Source organism: Bison bison, unplaced genomic scaffold, assembly GCF_000754665.1.
Source record: "Bison bison bison isolate TAMUID 2011002044 unplaced genomic scaffold, Bison_UMD1.0 scf7180017864321, whole genome shotgun sequence".
NCBI lineage: Eukaryota > Metazoa > Chordata > Mammalia > Artiodactyla > Bovidae > Bison > Bison bison.
The window spans coordinates 226,323-243,995 of NW_011494893.1; the positions used below are offsets into that span (position 1 = coordinate 226,323).

The following is a 17,673-nucleotide window of genomic DNA, read 5'->3' on the forward strand; positions in this document are numbered from 1 at the left end:
GGGCCAAGGCTGCGCCTGTCTTTCCCTGGGGCCCTCTTTCTGGAACTTTGGATACCTCCTCGCCTCCGCGGATCGACTGTTCTCTTCCTTGCGCGCGGGCAGGCGTGTGCGCTGCGCCCCTCTCCACGCTGTCCCTCCCTCGGGCCCCCTCTCTGGCCAGCGCTCTCCTAAAGGCTCTCTAGTCCTTCGGCCGCGTCTCTCCCTCTACCTCACTGTCTCTGTGTGACTCCCTCTTCCCGAGTATCTCCCTGGAAAGTTTTCTCCGTGTCTCCCTTCCTCTTTCTCCTCTCTCTCCCTCTCAGGGTCTCCTTTGGGCCTCTCTCTGGGGGTTTCTCTTTGCCCTGTGTGTGTGTCCCTGTCCTGACCGTTTTCCCCTTGGGCAGTTCACCCAGCGGCCAGTGCTTTAAGGCCCAGCCCCACCACCTGTGGGCAGAGCGTGGAGGGGACTTCCTCAGGGAACTTGCCCGAAGAGTAAGGCTTGCCTCAGGCTCCCTAACGTCCAGAGGTGCCATGTGGTGGTCCCTCAGCCCACAGCTCTGCCCTTGCTTCCAGCCTAACTGCTCCAGTGGGTGGGTGGGCCTTGCGGGTCCTCAATCTTACCTGTCTTTCATAAACACATTGTGTGTGTGTCTCTGTCCCACATTCCTGTGGATCTGAAACCCCTGCCGCCATTCTTTCCTTTAGAAATACAATTTCCAGATTCTTTTTTGAAAGACCTGCATTTTAACTTTTCCCCACTTCTTTCCCACCAGGCTTGGGCACTGTTTAAAGGGAAGTTTCGAGAAGGCATCGACAAGCCAGACCCTCCCACCTGGAAGACACGCCTGCGGTGTGCTCTGAACAAGAGCAACGACTTCGAGGAGCTGGTGGAGCGGAGCCAGCTGGACATCTCGGACCCCTACAAAGTGTACCGGATCGTCCCCGAGGGAGCCAAGAAAGGTGGGCTTCCCGGGCCGGGGCCGCCTGCACCTGTGCCTCCCGACGGTTCCCTGTTTTGCCGCTTTTGTAGCCTCCCATTCAAGCCTGGCAGGCGGTTTTCCCAGCTTCTCTGGGTCACAAGTTGAAGTTCCCGTGGTGTCAGTGCAGGATAATGTCTCAGACTCCTGGTCTCCTGCTGTGCATGTGCATATGTGTGTGTTTTCTAGTTTGTTCTCCCAAGATATGGGCCAGATTTCCAAGCCAAAAATGGGAAAGCTGTTTGAAGCTTTACTTATTCATCTGTCTCTCGTGATTAGCCATTTTGAGAAAGGGAAGGTTCATGATCTACACATCGTTACCATTTGTAGTAAGAGAAGTGTCAACATTTAGACTTTGCCATGGTCAACTGGGCTGCTTGTTAAAACTAAGGTTCCCACTTTCCAAGATTCTGACCCAGAGCAGGGCCCAGTTTAACAAACCACAGGTGACCTCACTAGATGGACATCTGCTGGGGGAGCTCGTGCCACGAGGCCCATCGTCCTTGGGCTTCTCTGCTTGTGCTCGCTTTGTGGCACCTTGTAGGAACCAGTTTAATGGCCCAGACAAACAATTGCCCAAGGGAATTGCAGAAAAATGCCTTATTTGTCAACACTGTGCTATGCATTCTAGGAATTAGACTCTCAGGTATTTTTCTAAGATTTGGCATTTCGTCCTGTCAGTTCCTTTTTCACACTGTGCATTTCCCTTTTCCCCAAACCCTCAGGAGCGAAGCAGCTGACCCTGGAGGACCCGCAGATGCCCATGAGCCACCCGTACAGCATGCCGACTCCTTACCCCTCACTGCCTGCTCAGGTATGGGAGGGGCAGGGGAGACTCGGCCTGCGAGAGGCACTTGGGCCAGACCCTACGTGCGGGAGAGACCTGTGAACAGAAGCAAACAGAACTCTGTTTTTGCTGTTTGTCAAACTGCCAAGCCACATCCCAGGTCACTGGATGAATGTTTCAGTCTCTACCTGGTGCTGCTGGTTTGAGGAGAGGGAGATGAGGGTGGGTGTATCTGCTTGCTGGTTAGATTTCCCCATTGACTCTGAAATCTTCTGGGAAACAGACCTTTTGTGGAAGCCAAAGATTTTGGAAGCAGAGCTGTATCATGTGAAACCACAGGGCAGCTGACCCCGTCAGACTTTTCGATGTGAATTCCAGCTCTGTTTTATTCACTTTGCTGGAAGGGAGGCAGAACCCCCAGCAGGGCTCTTGGTTTAGCCATATGATGAAGCGTCACATAAAGCCTCACATAAAGCGTCGCTTTACAGCACTGTCTCATTTGTGCTTTTGATTCTTCGTGGCGAGTTTCCACCACAGCTTTTCTGATAATAAGAGGATTTGGCTGCCCGCCACACAAGCGGTCCCCGAGGAGTCTGGAGGGCTCCCCCAGGCTGACCCTGAGCTGGCCGCTCTCCACCCCAGCCCTCCTCTGATTCCTCCAGCAGGTTCACAACTACATGATCCCGCCCCATGACCGGGGCTGGAGGGAGTTCGTCCCAGACCAGCCGCACGCAGAGATCCCGTATCAGTGTCCCGTGACCTTCGGACCCCGCGGCCACCACTGGCAAGGCCCAGCCTGTGAAAATGGTAAGGGCAGGGCCTGTGGCCAGAGGGCCCCTCCTGGCCTGACCTCAGGGCAGTCGCGTGGCTCTCTCCCTGCTCAGAGCTGCCAGGGAGGGCCCTGCATGCGGTAAAGGAGGGCACGTGTCCCAGAGGACTCCAGGTCCACGGTGCCCAGCCCACCGGGTGCCTGGACAGACTCGGGGCTGCGTCATGGAACCAGGGGTCACGCCAGGCCCCAGGAAGCTGCCCTGCTTTTCAGAGAATGTAAGCAGTATGCCCACAGCTGCCCAGTGAGACTGAGGGCTGGGGACCACTTCCAGGTCCCCTGACCCCAGAGCCCAGCTACACAGGACAGGGAACATCAGAATTCAGACTGGCCGACTTTATGTTTAGTAAGCTAACATGTTTCTCCCTCCTTGAACAATCTTAAATTTTATTTTTAATCTTGGGCAAGAAGTAGTTGATTTTGTTAGTGTTCCCAGAGAAGGCTGGACCGTCCTTTAATCCTGACTGTCTCTGTCTACACATCTGTAAAGCTGGCATCCCACAGCTGTGGCCCAGCCCTCCTGCACCCAGGTCAGCCCGCAGGGACCCAGAGGATTTCTCTTAAACAGCGGTGTGTCCAGGCATTCGTTCCTGGGATTAGAGGTGATAGTAGGAAAGGGCCGTGTAAATCCTGTGAAGGAAACACAGAAGGTCTCCGCAGAAGAGGGCCTGGCAGGTGCTGCTCTTGGACTGGACGCCGTGGCCCCTGGAGGCCTTCCCCCACCCTCAGAACGAGGCCCGTCTCAGAAGCACTCGTCTGCTAAGTGCAGAGAAAATTCCACGCAGTGTGTCCAGGGCATCAGAGCAGAAGCCGTCAGGACCTGTGAGTTAGTTGTTTACACAGCAATCCTGAGACCCGTCAACACCTAGATCTTTTGAGTGTTCTGGTAGTATCGGCTCCTTTTCCCAGTCATGTCCAGCTCACTCTTGGCTTATGGAATTGAAGAAGTAGCCTATGATTTAAGATTGGTTTTGAGTGACATATTTTTTTTTTAATCACAAAACTTGGTTTTATTAGCTTTTTAGGAGTGATTTGAAGCAAAAGTCGGTTTTCCATATTGTGGTGGGAGAGTCAGCTGATGCTGGACAGGTTTATGCAGCTCAGACCCGGGTCTGGTGCATCAGCTCCGCTGAACTAGTGACCCGGGTGCAGAGGGCAGGCTGGTGGACAAATCTTGACACATAAGTGACCTTACATGATGCGCCAGCCAACTGAGGTTCTGGCACACACTCTCTGTTAACCTCACGCAATACAGCTGCTGTGCCGGCTGGAGACGTGGTTCCCTTTCCTCCTGAACCCAGGAGCAGCAACTAATGAACCGGGCCTAGCAACGTGTAGGGTTTTGGAGGTTGGAACTCATGTAGAAACCTGGGCTCAGCTCTGCGGTGAGCTCGCTGTGCACATGGGGTGAATCGCACAGCCTCTGGACTCAGTCACCCTGCCCATCAGCTGTGCAGGGACAGGGCACAGCCTTCCAGCCAGGAGACGAGTGACACCTGGGGGTTGAGCCTGGCGTGCACGGTGAACACTGCCCTGTGGCCTGGAAAGTGACCAGGACAGTAGGTCTCAAACATTCTCAGCAGACTCACACACACACAGGTGACTGTGAGGCGCTGGAGGGGTTAATGACAAAAAAGCAGGGAAGGAAGGAAGGGAGAGAGGGAGGAAGATTGCAGAGGCAACGCCAAGGTTCCTTCCGGCTACGGCTACGAAAAGGCTCCGTCCTTCTTCAGCCTCGGTTTTTCAGTAGGACCTCAGCCTCCTCGCCTCTCGGGAGGGGTGTGTGTGGGTGGGCAGTGTCGCACTAGAGGGCCCAGGCCCTTCCCTCCCAGCCTGGTGCACCCCCGGGGCTGACGGGCCACCCTCAGGCAGAGGCAACTTCCCTCTGTGTCCGAGGGACTCTGTTAGACGGCATCTGATTTTTATTTGCAAATGCAGGTTGCCAGGTCACAGGAACCTTTTATGCTTGTGCCCCGCCTGAGTCCCAGGCCCCCGGGATCCCCATAGAGCCAAGCATAAGGTCTGCCGAAGCCTTGGCCCTCTCAGGTGAGTGGGGCCCCCCGGAGGCGGCGTCTGCGAGGGTCCTCTCACTTTGGGTGGATTTGAGGGGTCCGTGAGCGCAGCTGGGGTCTGGAGTGGGTAGAAGAGTTAGCATCCGGGGCCAGCTTCCCAGGCTGGCCCACTTCTCCAGGTGGATCTGAGCCGTGTCAGCTCTCCAGGAATGTGCAGTTGCCCCAGTTCCATTTGCCAAGGGCCCCCCACCCTTCAGCAGCTTCTCATACCACACAGCAGGGCTCCTCATCGTCCTTGCAGGCTTAGCTGCAGACAGGTGGCCTGTGGGCTTCCCAGGATGCTAGCTCTGGGTTCTTTCTCCCCATCACGTACAGTGCCTTCGCAACCAGCATCTTGCTCTTCCTCTGAGTGTGGTGTGTCTAACAAACAAATCCAGATCAGATCTGGTCTTTAGAGTTTCATCTCTAAAAGAGGCCTGGATCTCAGCCATCTCACCTGTTTTATGGAAAACACCTTGAGCTGTACTAAGCAGGTGTGATATATGTATATTTATCTTTTAGATAATGTTTTGATTGTTTTAAAATGAGACTTGCGTTGTTAAAAATGAGTAGCTTATGCTTTGGAATTCTCACCCTGCTCCCTGCCCTTTTTGAAAATCAGTGACAGGAAACAAGCTGGATTCTCCAGGTTTCAAGAGAGCACAGCTGGGGCCCTCCCTTGCTCCCGGGAGAGCTGGGCTGGCCGATGGGCTCTTTCTGGTTCTGAGGTTCTGAAGAAGGCTTGCTGCCTTTCTCAGATGCTCCTGGATGGTGGAGGGAGCGGAGGTGTCTGAGCAGAAAGGCCTGTGTTGTTTTTAGAAACTTTCAAACCCTTTCCTTAAGCACCTAAGACTTGAGTGTGTGCCTAGAAAGTAGGAAATAAACAGCTATTTATATCCCTGTGACCTCGTGATTTCGGATGACGTTCAGCGAAATGAAACCCTGGGTAGCCAACACCCACTCCTTGGGGTTCACAGCGGCAGGACTGGCAGAGGCGGCTGGAGGCAGTAATGTGGATCGTCTGAGTCTCAAAACCTACCCTTGAGGAATGAGAGGCTTTCGTGGGTTTCTTTGGCTGCGCTCAGTACAGCTTACCATCCTAGCCGTTTATCCAAGGTCGGCCACCCACTCAGGCTTGAGCCCCACACGGTTGCCCCTCGTATTTCAGGTCTGGGGCCCTCGGCAAACCAGGTTGGTCCTTTCAGGCCATTGGTCAGATTTTAGAGAGGATTCTAAAATCAGCAATATTTCAGAAATGAGCTCATATTGTTTAGTTTTGGAGAAAGCACGACTCTAGAGCCATCCTCAGACTCAAACAGAGAGCAAGGTGCGTCTCAGCTGCCTTTACGCTTGGGCTGTTTCCTCCACGAGGTAATTTTATAACAAGAGTAGAATATGCACAGTGGGAAAATAAGGTAAAAATCAGCAAAGCAAAAATGTGAAATAAAAACAGTCCCGCCACTCAGAGCTCACCAGTCATCGAGGCTTGTCCTTCCCCAGACTTCAGTGTGTTTCTATGTGTGTGATTTTCTTTTCCTAAATGACATCATACTGATGTTTTTAGTGTAGTTTTGGATTTGTGGACATATTTGCCTTTTTTCTGAAAGACCATTGTACTTTTTTGCTAATAAGAATTATTTAAGGTAGGGTACTTCTTCCAAAGTCAAAACTGACGGCCAGGCTTAAAACGACCTCTGTTTGGTGGCGTGTGACGTGGTGCGTTAGACATGAATGCTGTCATCACCACTACTGAGCTCTCCCCCGGATTCTGTGTCCCACACATTTGGAAAAATGCTGGGTTAGAGAGCGTCACAGACTGATGCAGAAGTCCTCCACCATCGGGCGGGCTCAGGCTCAGAGAGGGTCATAGGCCTTGCAGTGTCTCCCCCCAGACTCCTTGGTACAGGCGTCCCACCAAGGATGCTCTTTTCGGGCAGTCGCCTGGCCCCCTGCTGAGTATCAGCCCCAGGCTCGGAGCCCGCACTGACCGTCAGCGCTGTGCTTGCAGACTGCCGGCTCCACATCTGCCTCTACTACCGGGAAGTCCTGGTCAAGGAGCTGACCACATCCAGCCCCGAGGGCTGCCGGATCTCCCACGGCCACACCTACGACGCCAGCAGCCTGGACCAGGTCCTGTTTCCCTACCCAGAGGACAACAGCCAGAGGAAGAACATCGAGAAGCTGCTGAGCCACCTGGAGAGGGGCGTGGTCCTCTGGATGGCCCCCGATGGGCTTTATGCCAAGAGACTGTGCCAGAGCAGAATCTACTGGGACGGGCCCCTGGCGATATGCAGCGACCGGCCCAACAAGCTGGAGAGAGACCAGACCTGCAAGCTGTTTGACACGCAGCAGTTCCTGTCAGGTGAGGTGGAGAGGCTTGGCCGGAATGGGGCGCCTGTGCGAGCTGGGCCTGGGAGTGTGGAGCTGCTGATGGTTGGTGTGCCCCCGCGAGGGTCATGGCAGCAGGTCCCTCAGCAGGGCTTCCTTCTCTGCGGCCCTGCACCCACCAGGCCCGACTCCGGAGTAGGTCTCCTGTTGGTTCACCTGTCACCCCATCTGCGGGGGCCTGGGGACAGTGGGAGGTTGTCCCGGGGCTGTGGTTCAGGCTGAGGTCTTAAAATTTTAGGATGTACCTACTCCTCACCGGCCAATAAGGCTCCTGTTTTACTGGCACAAGTGGTCTCAGCAAGCATATCTGCTGGTGTTTCAGCTCTTTTACGGTTCCTAGAAAAGTTTAAGGTAGAGCTGTGTCGCCAACGCTCATGGTTGTGAGATGTGTCACCCTCAGCAGATGTCTCCCAGCAGGTGGGACCCCGGTGAGTGTGCTGAACTGATTTTGCAGAGGGGAAATTATGAGTTGTTTCTAGATTTCAAATCACATTTTCCAAAGTCACCAGGTTTTGTTTTCCTAGTATTGATTTCGTGGCAGCTAAATCGGGTCTGGGCTTTTGTGAGTCCTGGGCCACCTTGTGGGGGAGTCCGTCCTGTGCCCATTCGGCTGCCCCCATCATCAGGCCTCTTCTGGGCAGAGAGCTGGTTCTCCCTCATCCTTAGCTCTTTTTGTATAAGCGCCTCCTTCAGAAACAGCCTGTGTCTGGGCTTTCCTGGGCCTCCCCTTCCCCAAAGCTGCTTCTTGATTCAGCTCACCTGGAGCACAGCCCCTGCAGTCTGCCAGCAGAGACCATGCTCAGCTCCAGGGTTCGTGGCTCACATTTGCTGAGGCTGCTCTAGATTCTCTTTCGTTGCCCAAGCAAACATGTCCCTGGTGACTCACCCTCCCCCAGAGGCAAACCGGGAGGAGGAGGGAGAGCTAGCCTCTGGTCCCTGGCAGCAACCCCCAGGCCTCGCGACACATGGGGCTGTCCACCCTGGGCCCAGCGTGTGGACCGCCTGCCGCGGGGCTCGAGGAGGAGCCGGGAGTCTGAGGTCTGTGGCCAAGTCTGAAAGAGCCTGGCTCTGGGTCTCTTCGAGGTAACAGGTCTTGGATTCAGAAGGTTCACTGTGGGTGGGAGGGGCTTCATCCTGGAGAAGGGGTCCTCACTTCTTGGGGTGTCTCTGGCCCCGCAGCTGTAGGAAGGGAGCTCTGTTGGACATGGCTGTCAGCCTCTGGGACTATGGGCCCCATCATGTGGGGCTGTGTGCTTCTTCATGGGGGGCTATACGCCCCCTCATGACGGGCTGTGTGTCCCCTCATGTCCTCATGGGGGGCTGTATGCTCCCTCTTGTCCTCATGGGGGGCTGTGTGCTCCCTCATGGGGGGCTGTGTGCTCCCTCATGTCCTCATGGGGGGCTGTGTGCTCCCTCATGGGGGGCTGTGTGCTCCCTCATGTCCTCATGGGGGGCTGTGTGCTCCCTCATGGGGGGCTGTGTTTCCCCTCATGTCCTCATGGGGGGCTGTGTGTCCCCTCATGTCCTCATGGGGGGCTGTGTGCTCCCTCATGGGGGGCTGTGTGCTCCCTCTTGTCCTCATGGGGGGCTGTGTGCTCCCTCATGTCCTCATGGGGGGCTGTGTGCTCCCTCATGTCCTCATGGGGGGCTGTGTGCTCCCTCTTGTCCTCATGGGGGGCTGTGTGCTCCCTCATGGGGGCCTGTGTGCTCCCTCATGTCCTCATGGGGGGCTGTGTGTCCCTCATGGGGGGCTGTGTGTCCCTCATGTCCTCATGTGGGGCTGTGCATCCCTCATGTTGTCTCCGACCAGGAGCTGCTTCGGTTTTGCTCTTTCCCTGTGACCCAGGGCTGTGCTCTGTGCTGGTGCAACCTCTGTCTGAAGTGTTTTCTGAGGTTCGAGGAGGAAACTGTGAACTAAAAGCTGCAGCTGTGCAGACAGGCCCCTCCAGTCAGGGATTCCCGCGAACCTTCTCGAGCCTCCAGGCCTCTCAGCCAACTGTTTCAGAGAACTGAGCCAACGCAGAGGCGTGGGTGTCACCCCCGCCCCCTCGCAGTGTGGAAGCCTGGCACATGTTCTGCTGAAGTCAGTTAGGTTTGATTTGAATTCTGGAAGAAAAAAAAAGCAGGAAGTCAATGGTCCACTGAGTTAGCTAGAAACTTCTTCGGTTGAAGAGAACAGTGGAAATCTTTGATATCTACCCATTCAGGATCTGCAACCTCCTGGGGACAGCCCCGCAGCCCGCGCGCACATCTGATAAGGCCACCACGGCTGTGCACACACGGCCGCGCCCATGTGAGCCTCTCCTCTGCGGACTGACATGTGCTCTGGGGGTGGGGCCAGGGCGCTGGTGAACGTGGGCCGGTGTGGCCCGGGGCCGGGGCCTCATCCCACCCTCCCTTCTGAGGGAAGCAGCTCAGAGTCACTGGGTCTCCAAGATAACATCCTGCACTCTGCGGTGTCGGAGGTCGTGGGCATCACAGACTGTGGCTTGGAGGTTCTGGGTCAAATCAGAAACTTCTGATTTTTTGGAAAAAGTAGATTCTCCTCTGTGTAAACGATTCTTTTGGCTCAACATAGCTCCATTTCCTTTTCGGGCTCCCCTACTCCTTCTAAGACCTTTGCCTCCTTGTGGGTCCAAAGCTGCAAAACGAGCACCCCCTCTTGGGGTGCAGCCCCCTAGAGGTGAAGGCGATGCGCAGGGGGAGACCCGTGGGAACACTCATGTGCACCCCGCCTCTGGTCCCGCCCTCACTGCTGTCTGGCCTCCACATCTGCGTGGGCTCCCATCCCCGCCCCGTGTCCAGCGTGTGGGTCTCTGAACCTCTTCCTTGGTCTGCAGAGCTGCAGGCGTTCGCGCACCACGGCCGGCCACTGCCAAGGTTCCAGGTGACTCTGTGCTTCGGGGAGGAGTTCCCAGATCCTCAGAGGCAGCGCAAGCTCATCACTGCCCACGTGAGTGTCCGGTTACCTTCGCGTGAATCAGGGCAGGGCCCCACTTAGAGGAGTTCAGATGGGAAATAAGCGCTCCGGACCCTGGGCGGGTTGGGAGGGAGGGTGTCCGGCGAGCAGAGCCTCCCCGCCCTGGACACCTGCCCATCACCACCGGGGGTGACCTCTGGCCTGTACTGTACCCGTCCCATCTGTTTTGTTTTCCAAGGAAATAGTCATATTCCCATTTCATAGGGATTTAAAAGGATGGGGCTAAAAGTTGCCCTTTAAAATTCTTGACATTTAATGTTACTTTAAAAATGCCTTCTAGCTGATCTTCCCTTAAGGGGAAGCTTTCCCCCTGACTTGAGTATTGTGTAAGCCCCCTCCAAAAGGCCCCCATCCTCTTTTATTTCTGGTTATTAGAATTTATTTAATTGTCAGGAGCTGAGGGCTGTGTGTGTTTGGTGGAGCGGAATCTCTTATGGCCTTTGGGCAGCTCAGGCCAGGTCACGCTTTCCAGCAGAGTCTAGCGTGGGCTCACCTGCACCGAGTAAACACCTTTCACAGAAAAGGAAAGAGGAAGGTTTAGAGAAATAACATGTAGCATTGATTGGCCACAGAAAGCAGAGTTTTGAGTACTTGGGATTTTCAAATTTGAAATTGAAGCGTCTGTGTGGTTGTGACCTGTGAAAGTTATTAACAGGCCCAGGTGACAAATAGCAGCAGGGAAAGTCACACCAAACAATAATAGAATTCAGGTCACGTCTTTTAAGAAAGATTTTAATTAAAATTTAAAAAAACTTTTAGTTTTATTTTAGAGTATAGCCAACTAACAATGTTGTGATAGTCTCAGGTGGACAGCAAAGGGGCTTGGCCATACATGTATATGTATCCACACAACCCCTGCTTCTTGGTCATAAAATCAAAAAACAACTGACCAACCAGCAGAAATGTAGTCCCCATAAACCTTTGGAGTTTTCTCGTGAACTCTCACTGGCCAACAGTTACTGATATGATAACGGCGTCTTGTTAACAACTGTCCAAGGCCTGGATGACCTCGGCGCGGGCACACAACACCTCAGAAGACGGTGGTGAGCCCTGCGTCTGAGTCTCGGGGCTGGCACGCGCTGGCCTGAGTCGGCCGGCACCCTGGGTGCACCCAGGAGCCTTGCTCCTCTTACCATGAGTTGGATTTGCTTTAGTGGCTTCAGATGAGTTATGCTCGAGCCACTGTATGTGGACTCGCACACCTGCCAGGACGAATGTGCTTCGTTTCTTACTGTGATTCAGAAGAAGCTGAGCACTGAATACTCTTCGGTGAATGTGCTCCACCCTCGTACTGAGACTAGAGGCATCTGGGGTCAGTTAACTTCTCTTTTTCCACCATCCCTGTTAAACGGCGGATGTGGAAAATTAAGTCCATTGGTCTAACTTACCGGATTACCTTAAACTTTAACGAGACTCAGGTTTGATCCCTGGGTCAGGGAGATCCGCTGGAGGACGGCTTGGCAACCCACTCTGGTGTTCTTGCCTGGAGAACCCCATGGACAGAGGAGCCTGGCTAGCTACAGAACATAGGGTTGCAAAGAGTTGGACGCAACGGCTGTGACTGAGCACGCACGCACCGTGAATCCACCCTTAATGTGGTCATTTTACCAATGTGCTTCATTTAGTTCTAGTTTAGTGTAAATTTCAAGCGGCAGTTGGTTTACAAACAGCATTATTACCTTTCCGTTCACCTGAAGCGTAGAATTCAGTAGATCCTGTTTGTAGGTCGGTGTGTCCTCCAGAAGGCTCCTCACGTGACACGTCTTCACGGTCGCAGCACCTGACTGTACGTGTGACCGTGTCCTTAGGTGTGGAGGGTTATTGCCAGATGGCCATGATGTCTTGTTCAATCTTCACTGCAGGTTGAGCCTCTGTTGGCCAGACAGCTGTATTATTTTGCTCAGCAAAACAGCGGACACTTCCTCAGGGGCTACGACCTGCCCGAGCACGTCGGCGGCCCGGAGGACTTCCACAGGCCCCCCCGCCACTCCTCCATCCAGGAGTGAGAGCCCCGGGGCCAGAGACGGCGCGCGCGTGAATACGCGCGAGGAGAGCGGCTGGCTGGGCCCCTGCTCTTTCTCTGTGAAATGTGGGAACGGGGACTTCCTCCTGAGGAGAACATTGGTAGAAAATCAACCTGACACATGAGCTTTTTCCAGAAGAAAGAATGCTTTTCAGGGTCTTCTGTGGACCCTGATGACAATGTGAAAACTCATCGTCATGTGGTTTACATTTACTGACTTGCAGTCTTCAGTCTGATGTGAACTCTTTCTTTCATGAAGACCGAGAAACCTGTGCTTCGTCGCTGACCACTAGGATGGCACGGAGGCGCCCAAGTGCCAGCCTGTTTCTCAGGGAAGTAGAATCTACATGTGAGGCCGTTCTGCCCAGAGGAGGAGGGCCCCCAGCCGCTGTGGCTGACGTGCCTCGGGACGCTGACGGCAGGACAGACTCGGCTCCGGGGGTCCCCACCTGGGTGGCCCGCCACCTCCTGTCTGCAATCCCCGCACCCCCAGGCCCAGAACGCAGCTGGTGTGACCCTGTGGTGTTTCTCAAGCCAAAAGCATTAGGGCCACCCTGAGCACCGTGTTTTGTCACTTCGTACTGACTGGTTAAGATATTTTTGTTTGTCTTTTTATCTCTAATGCTATAGAAATTATTGCTATAGCAAAAAGAGAAAGATTGACAGATCAACAGCCCAAGATGTGCTTCTGCAGCCTGGTGAGCGTTTCCCCTCTTGTCCTGTTTGTTAGGAGACCGGCTACCGTGGCAACACTACGAGGAGGAGCCCTCGCCTGGCCTGGGGGAGGCCCCGAGCGAGGGCAGGACGGGGCTCTGCAGATTGAGCAACTGCAGGCCCAGGGAGCTGTTTTTGCTTATTTTGTATATTATACGCTTCCTCATGCCAGTGGCAGTTTGACAGGGCCTTAAAATTATTGGGCTTTTTCCAAACACAGCTTTTTATAGAATTACTAAGATATCTACTTGCTTAAGTGAACCTGACCACTTATTCATTGTTCCTTTTGGAAAAGTACTGATATTTGGACCATGGTGTAGCAGCTTATTTTTGTCCTGCTAGGAAGTAATTGGAGAAGGCAATGGCACCCCACTGCAGTACTTTTGCCTAGAAAATCCCATGGACGGAGGAGCCTGGTGGGCTGCAATCCACAGGGTTGATAGAGTTGGGCACAACTGAGCGACTTCACTTTCACTTTTCACTTTCATGCATTGGAGAAGGAAATGGCAACCCACTCCAGTGTTCTTACCTGGAGAATCCCAGGGACAGGAAGCCTGGTGGGCTGCCGTCTATGGGGTCGCACAGAGTCAGACATGACTGAAGCGATGCAGCAGCAGCAGGAAGTAATTGCCATGACTTCTAGGCTCGGTGTTCGAACCAACATTCTCTTATCCTAGTCTGTGTCTTTAAGTCATTCAGCAAACTTGCATTAGACAGATTGTCGCTTTTATCCAGCTTAGTAAGCAGTGAGGCCTGGAAATGTCATTTCTTCTTTTTCTTTTTTTTTTTTGGCAGGCGTTTTTAGGGATAAAATAATACATATTAACTACGGAAATGTTAGACAGTATAAAAAGGCAAAACCCTTTGCCAATCCAAATTCTCCTCCTTAGAGGTACCCACAAGAAGAATTTGATTCTTCCAACAGATTTTACTTTTCTACAGAAACACACAAACTTAAAAAATCTCAGGGGTCCTTCGTGCCCCCACACGTGCAGATTCATCTGCTCTGGGGCACTTCTGCCAAGCCCACCTTGAGGCCCTCAGAGCAGTTTAAGCAGTTCATTAGCCACGCGGAGTGAACCCCTTCTGACAATAGATTGCACTCTGTGGGCTACAGTGACTTATGCATCTTATAGATGTGAGCATCTGGGGTACATTACCCCCAGGGGGCAGGAGACCGCGGGCCCACTGCGTGGCTCTGCTGCGTGGCCGGCACCCCACCCTCTAAGCAGACGTGCGGCTCCCTCGTCTCCTTTTCCAACATGAAACTGCTCTGACTCGAGCTCCATGTCTGGCAGATGCTGTTGGCTGGGGCCACAGCCCGTCCACATGCACAGCGCATGTGTGTGGTGGCTTTCTGTGGTCTGGGGGACCCACAGCGTGGGGCAGCAGATGAACCAGGAAGCAGTCTGGGTGAGGGACCCCGACGTGGGCTCAGCAGTTCAGTCTAGCCTGCTGTTAGTGGAGGATGCTGTCGAGTTTAGGCCCTTGTTATTTGGAAGAGTTTTAGGTCTGCGGGGAAGGTCTCGGGGGCACCCCTGGCTTGTTTCTTGTTCCTGAGGTTTGGGCACAGTGCGGGCAGACACCAGTGTCTTTGAAGCACCACGGAGAGCTCCTTCACACCATGGCTTCGGAAGCTCCTCAGTCACCTTGCGGAGATCCAGCCAGGCAGTTGTTTTGCAACGGAGGAGCTGTTCCACGTGGCCCAACAAGCCCACGACCATGGGGACCACCTGAGTCCAGCTGTACCCAGCATGAGCAGAGAGGCATCTATGGGCTCAGCTGTGAACAAGGCTCTCTTCCCAGGTCCCTGCGAGCAAGCACAGGTGCAGGTCTGACATGGGCTGTGTCCTCAGGCTGGTGACCGAACTGCATCCCCAGGGAAGCCTGCACCAGTGACTGTCTTTTATTTCTGTGAATCATTTTATTCGTGAAAATCCAGACACAGCGTAAGCCCTTCCATTCTCCTGCGGTCACATCACCCCCCTTTCTCCACAGGCAAATCTCCTCTGAAGGTGCTGAGATTCCACAAGCTCAGCATCTTTGTTACCTGTCTCCCTAAATAGCTGGAGCTCACTGGCGTAGCTCACACAGTCTATCCTGCCGTGTGCATCATCTTGCAACTCACCTTTCGGGCCCCAACTCGGAGCTGGACATGTGTCAGTGTGTTGGGGGTGGTCTCGTCTAGCCCTGTTTCCCGACGTGGAAGACTGTGAGGGCCGATTCCCGGTTTCTCTTTTCACGGCTTTTAAGAAGGCAAGTGTGTGGAGCACAGCTGAAGTACAGGAGAGACAGGCCAGCCTCCTCCAGGGCAGACTCGCCATTGGCCTCTTGGGGAGGGGGCTTTGCAGGTGCAGAGGGCCTCCCACAGCCCAACCTCCCTCCTGGGACTGCTCCAGGCTGAACAGTCCTTGGACAGTCGTACATAATCTTGTCATGAATTTTGCTGTAAATTGCTTTTCAAAGCAGATTTATATTTGTGATATTTTAGAATCTTAATAAAGATTTTTTTAAAAAGCAGTCTTTTATGGGCTGTGTGTGTTATTAAACCCTCATCTTGATAGCTTTTTAAATACTTCCTCCTTCTGTTGCATTTGGCAGCCTGTTTCCTTCCTGGTTGCTGTGAGCCTCCCAAAAATCAGATCTCACATGTTCAGCTTGTTTAAAAAAAAAAAACAACACACACCCTGCCACGCGTCCCAGTGTCAAGCAGCACCCTGCCTCGCTCCCTACCACCATGAGGGTCTCAGAGCTGAGGACCTGTGTCGACGCTTCCTTCTGTTCCGTCGCTGTTGCTAACGGGAAGGGGGTGTCAGTTCACCAGCATCCAGACCGTAGACAGTGATAAGCTGCGTGCGGGGGGGCACAGATGAGACAGAACCCCACCCCAGGGCCTGTGCCCCTCCCCCAGATATTCAGCCCCCGGCTCCTGCCCCGGCTTGTGCTGTTAAAATCCTTGCAGCTGGAGACTGTGTGATGCTCTCAGAAGCCTACGTGTCCTTCGCATCTAGGAATCCTAGAATGCTAGATCTGAATAATTTCAGATTTGCTAAGTGGTAACCAAATCAAAATAATGGGGAAATAAACTATTACACTGCTCTGGGGGCTCTGTCTGCTCAGAAACTGTAGGTGGACTTAGTCTCACAGCAAGTTTTATTCAAACAACCTGTGTGTGCGTTACATCTGAAAGAGGCTTTCAAGGGATTCTGTGCCCTTGAGCTTAGTCTCAGGTGATTCTCCGCATCTGTCAGGTACCACAGGGGTAAGCCTTTCTCCACCCACAGGGCAGGTCTGGCTGTCCGGGTTCAGTCTCCTCGACAAGCATTTCCTTTTACATGAAGCATGCCTCTGCTGGGAGAATCATCATCTTCCATGTCATCTCTCTGCAAAGAAGCTCCAGGGGTCAAGTGAGGTCATCTTTTTCCAGGAGATGCTGTCCCTGAGCTGACCTGGGCAACTGGGTCAGTGTTTTCTGAATTAGTTATGAGTCCTGGGCTGTTCCGGGCACCTGGTGAGCCAGGAACTCTTCAGTGACCCCCGTCTGCCAGGGGACAGCGTGTGGCCCACAGCTGTCTGGGCAGACTTTCTGGAGGGTGGGGACCCTGGAGCTGTCAGTGGGCGTCTGGTCCAAAATATTATAAGGTTCATTTTATCCCAGTCCTTGAGCTAATGGTCAGAAGTTTGGAATCTGTGGACATCTTATGATCTTTGAAAGCTGTTGCTTCACTTCTTTAGAAATTACCGTTCTCCTTCCCACCTACCACCACCTGCCCCTGCCTTCCCATCAGGTGGGCATGACGGTGGCTTCGCAGAGAATCGTCTCAGCAGATAAGGGGTCTTTGCCTCCTCTGGGCTCTCCTCCGGGTCAGGATCGCACAGCAGCCTGGTGCCTCCTCTCCCGGAAAGCCTCTCCTGGCTGCCCGGCCGCTGCCCCTCACCCAGGGCCCAGCTCCGACCGTGGCCCTTCTGGAGGCGTTTCTTGCCCCACTGTGTACACCCCCCACACCCCGCCTGGCTCACTCCCCGGCAGAAAGACAGCACTGGTCCTTGGTGGGAAAAGGGAGGGCTCAAGGAGGCTGGGAGTTTAAGAAAGATCAACCGCTCCTTCAGCCCTCTGACGCTCACCCGGGCCAGAGAAAGATACTCAGAGCCGAGGAAAGGGGCCACGTGAGAAGGTACGCGTGTCCAGGCATCAGCTTCTCCCGGGTGAAGGCCAGCTGTGCTCCTGGAAAGAGACACCGTGGAGAAAACCTGAGAAGAGCGTGCCGGAGGAGCAGTCCATGCTCCACGCCGGGCTGGGCTGAGCCACGGGTGTTGGGGGTGTCTGAGTGGAGGCCACACTGAGGGCCAGCACCAAATTTAGTGCCAGCTCGAGTGAAGGGGTGCGATCCGAAGGGAACAGAGGTCGAGCTCCCTTGGTGGACTAAGAGCTAAAATGAAAATTGCACTGCTAAATGAAACACGACGTATTTCTTAAAAACATCAGCCACGACTTAGATTTGCACCTGCTGTGTGTGCGGCGCAACCCTGGTCACGCTGCATTCTGTGCTGTAGTCTCTGTTCATTAATTTTCTTTCATAAGGTCCTTGAAGGCAGGTGCTGGGCCTTGCATCCTGGTGCATGCGGGGCCTGCCCTCGAGACTCAGAAGGCAGTGTGGGACGTGTGGGTTACGCAAAGGCCACTGCAGCATGTGCGGTGGAGAAACGCTCGTCAGGGTTGCACGGTGGCCTGTCTCCCAGGGCACGGAGCGTGAGCACGGGGCCCTGCTGGCGGGAAGCAGGGGCCTGTGCGCTCAGCCCTGCCCTGCCGGCCCGCCCCGCCTTGGGCCTTTGTCTTTCTGCTGTTTCCCCTGGGACACTCTCCTCTCAAAATGATCTCTTCACCAGGGAAGCTCTATACTGTGCTGAGCTCCACTCTGGCCCCTCTGTGTCTGAGGTGACCCCT

The 17,673-nt window shown here is 54.1% G+C and overlaps 1 protein-coding gene across 2 annotated transcripts in view; it reads left to right on the forward strand.

Annotated features, from left to right (window-relative positions):
- IRF4 (interferon regulatory factor 4) overlaps positions 1-15,239 on the forward strand; it is a 15,964-nt gene extending 725 nt beyond the window's left edge. The window contains exons 2-8 of one of the 2 annotated variants that reach the window (XM_010852992.1): positions 753-939; positions 1,682-1,770; positions 2,406-2,550; positions 4,511-4,618; positions 6,632-6,985; positions 9,852-9,964; positions 11,854-15,239. In XM_010852992.1, coding sequence (XP_010851294.1) covers positions 753-939; positions 1,682-1,770; positions 2,406-2,550; positions 4,511-4,618; positions 6,632-6,985; positions 9,852-9,964; positions 11,854-11,997 — 1,140 coding nt within the window. In that variant the 3' untranslated portion in view covers positions 11,998-15,239. The remainder of the gene's footprint in view (positions 1-752; positions 940-1,681; positions 1,771-2,405; positions 2,551-4,510; positions 4,619-6,631; positions 6,986-9,851; positions 9,965-11,853) is intronic. The other variant, XM_010852993.1, reaches the window with a different exon arrangement.
- The last annotated feature ends 2,434 nt before the right edge of the window (positions 15,240-17,673 follow it).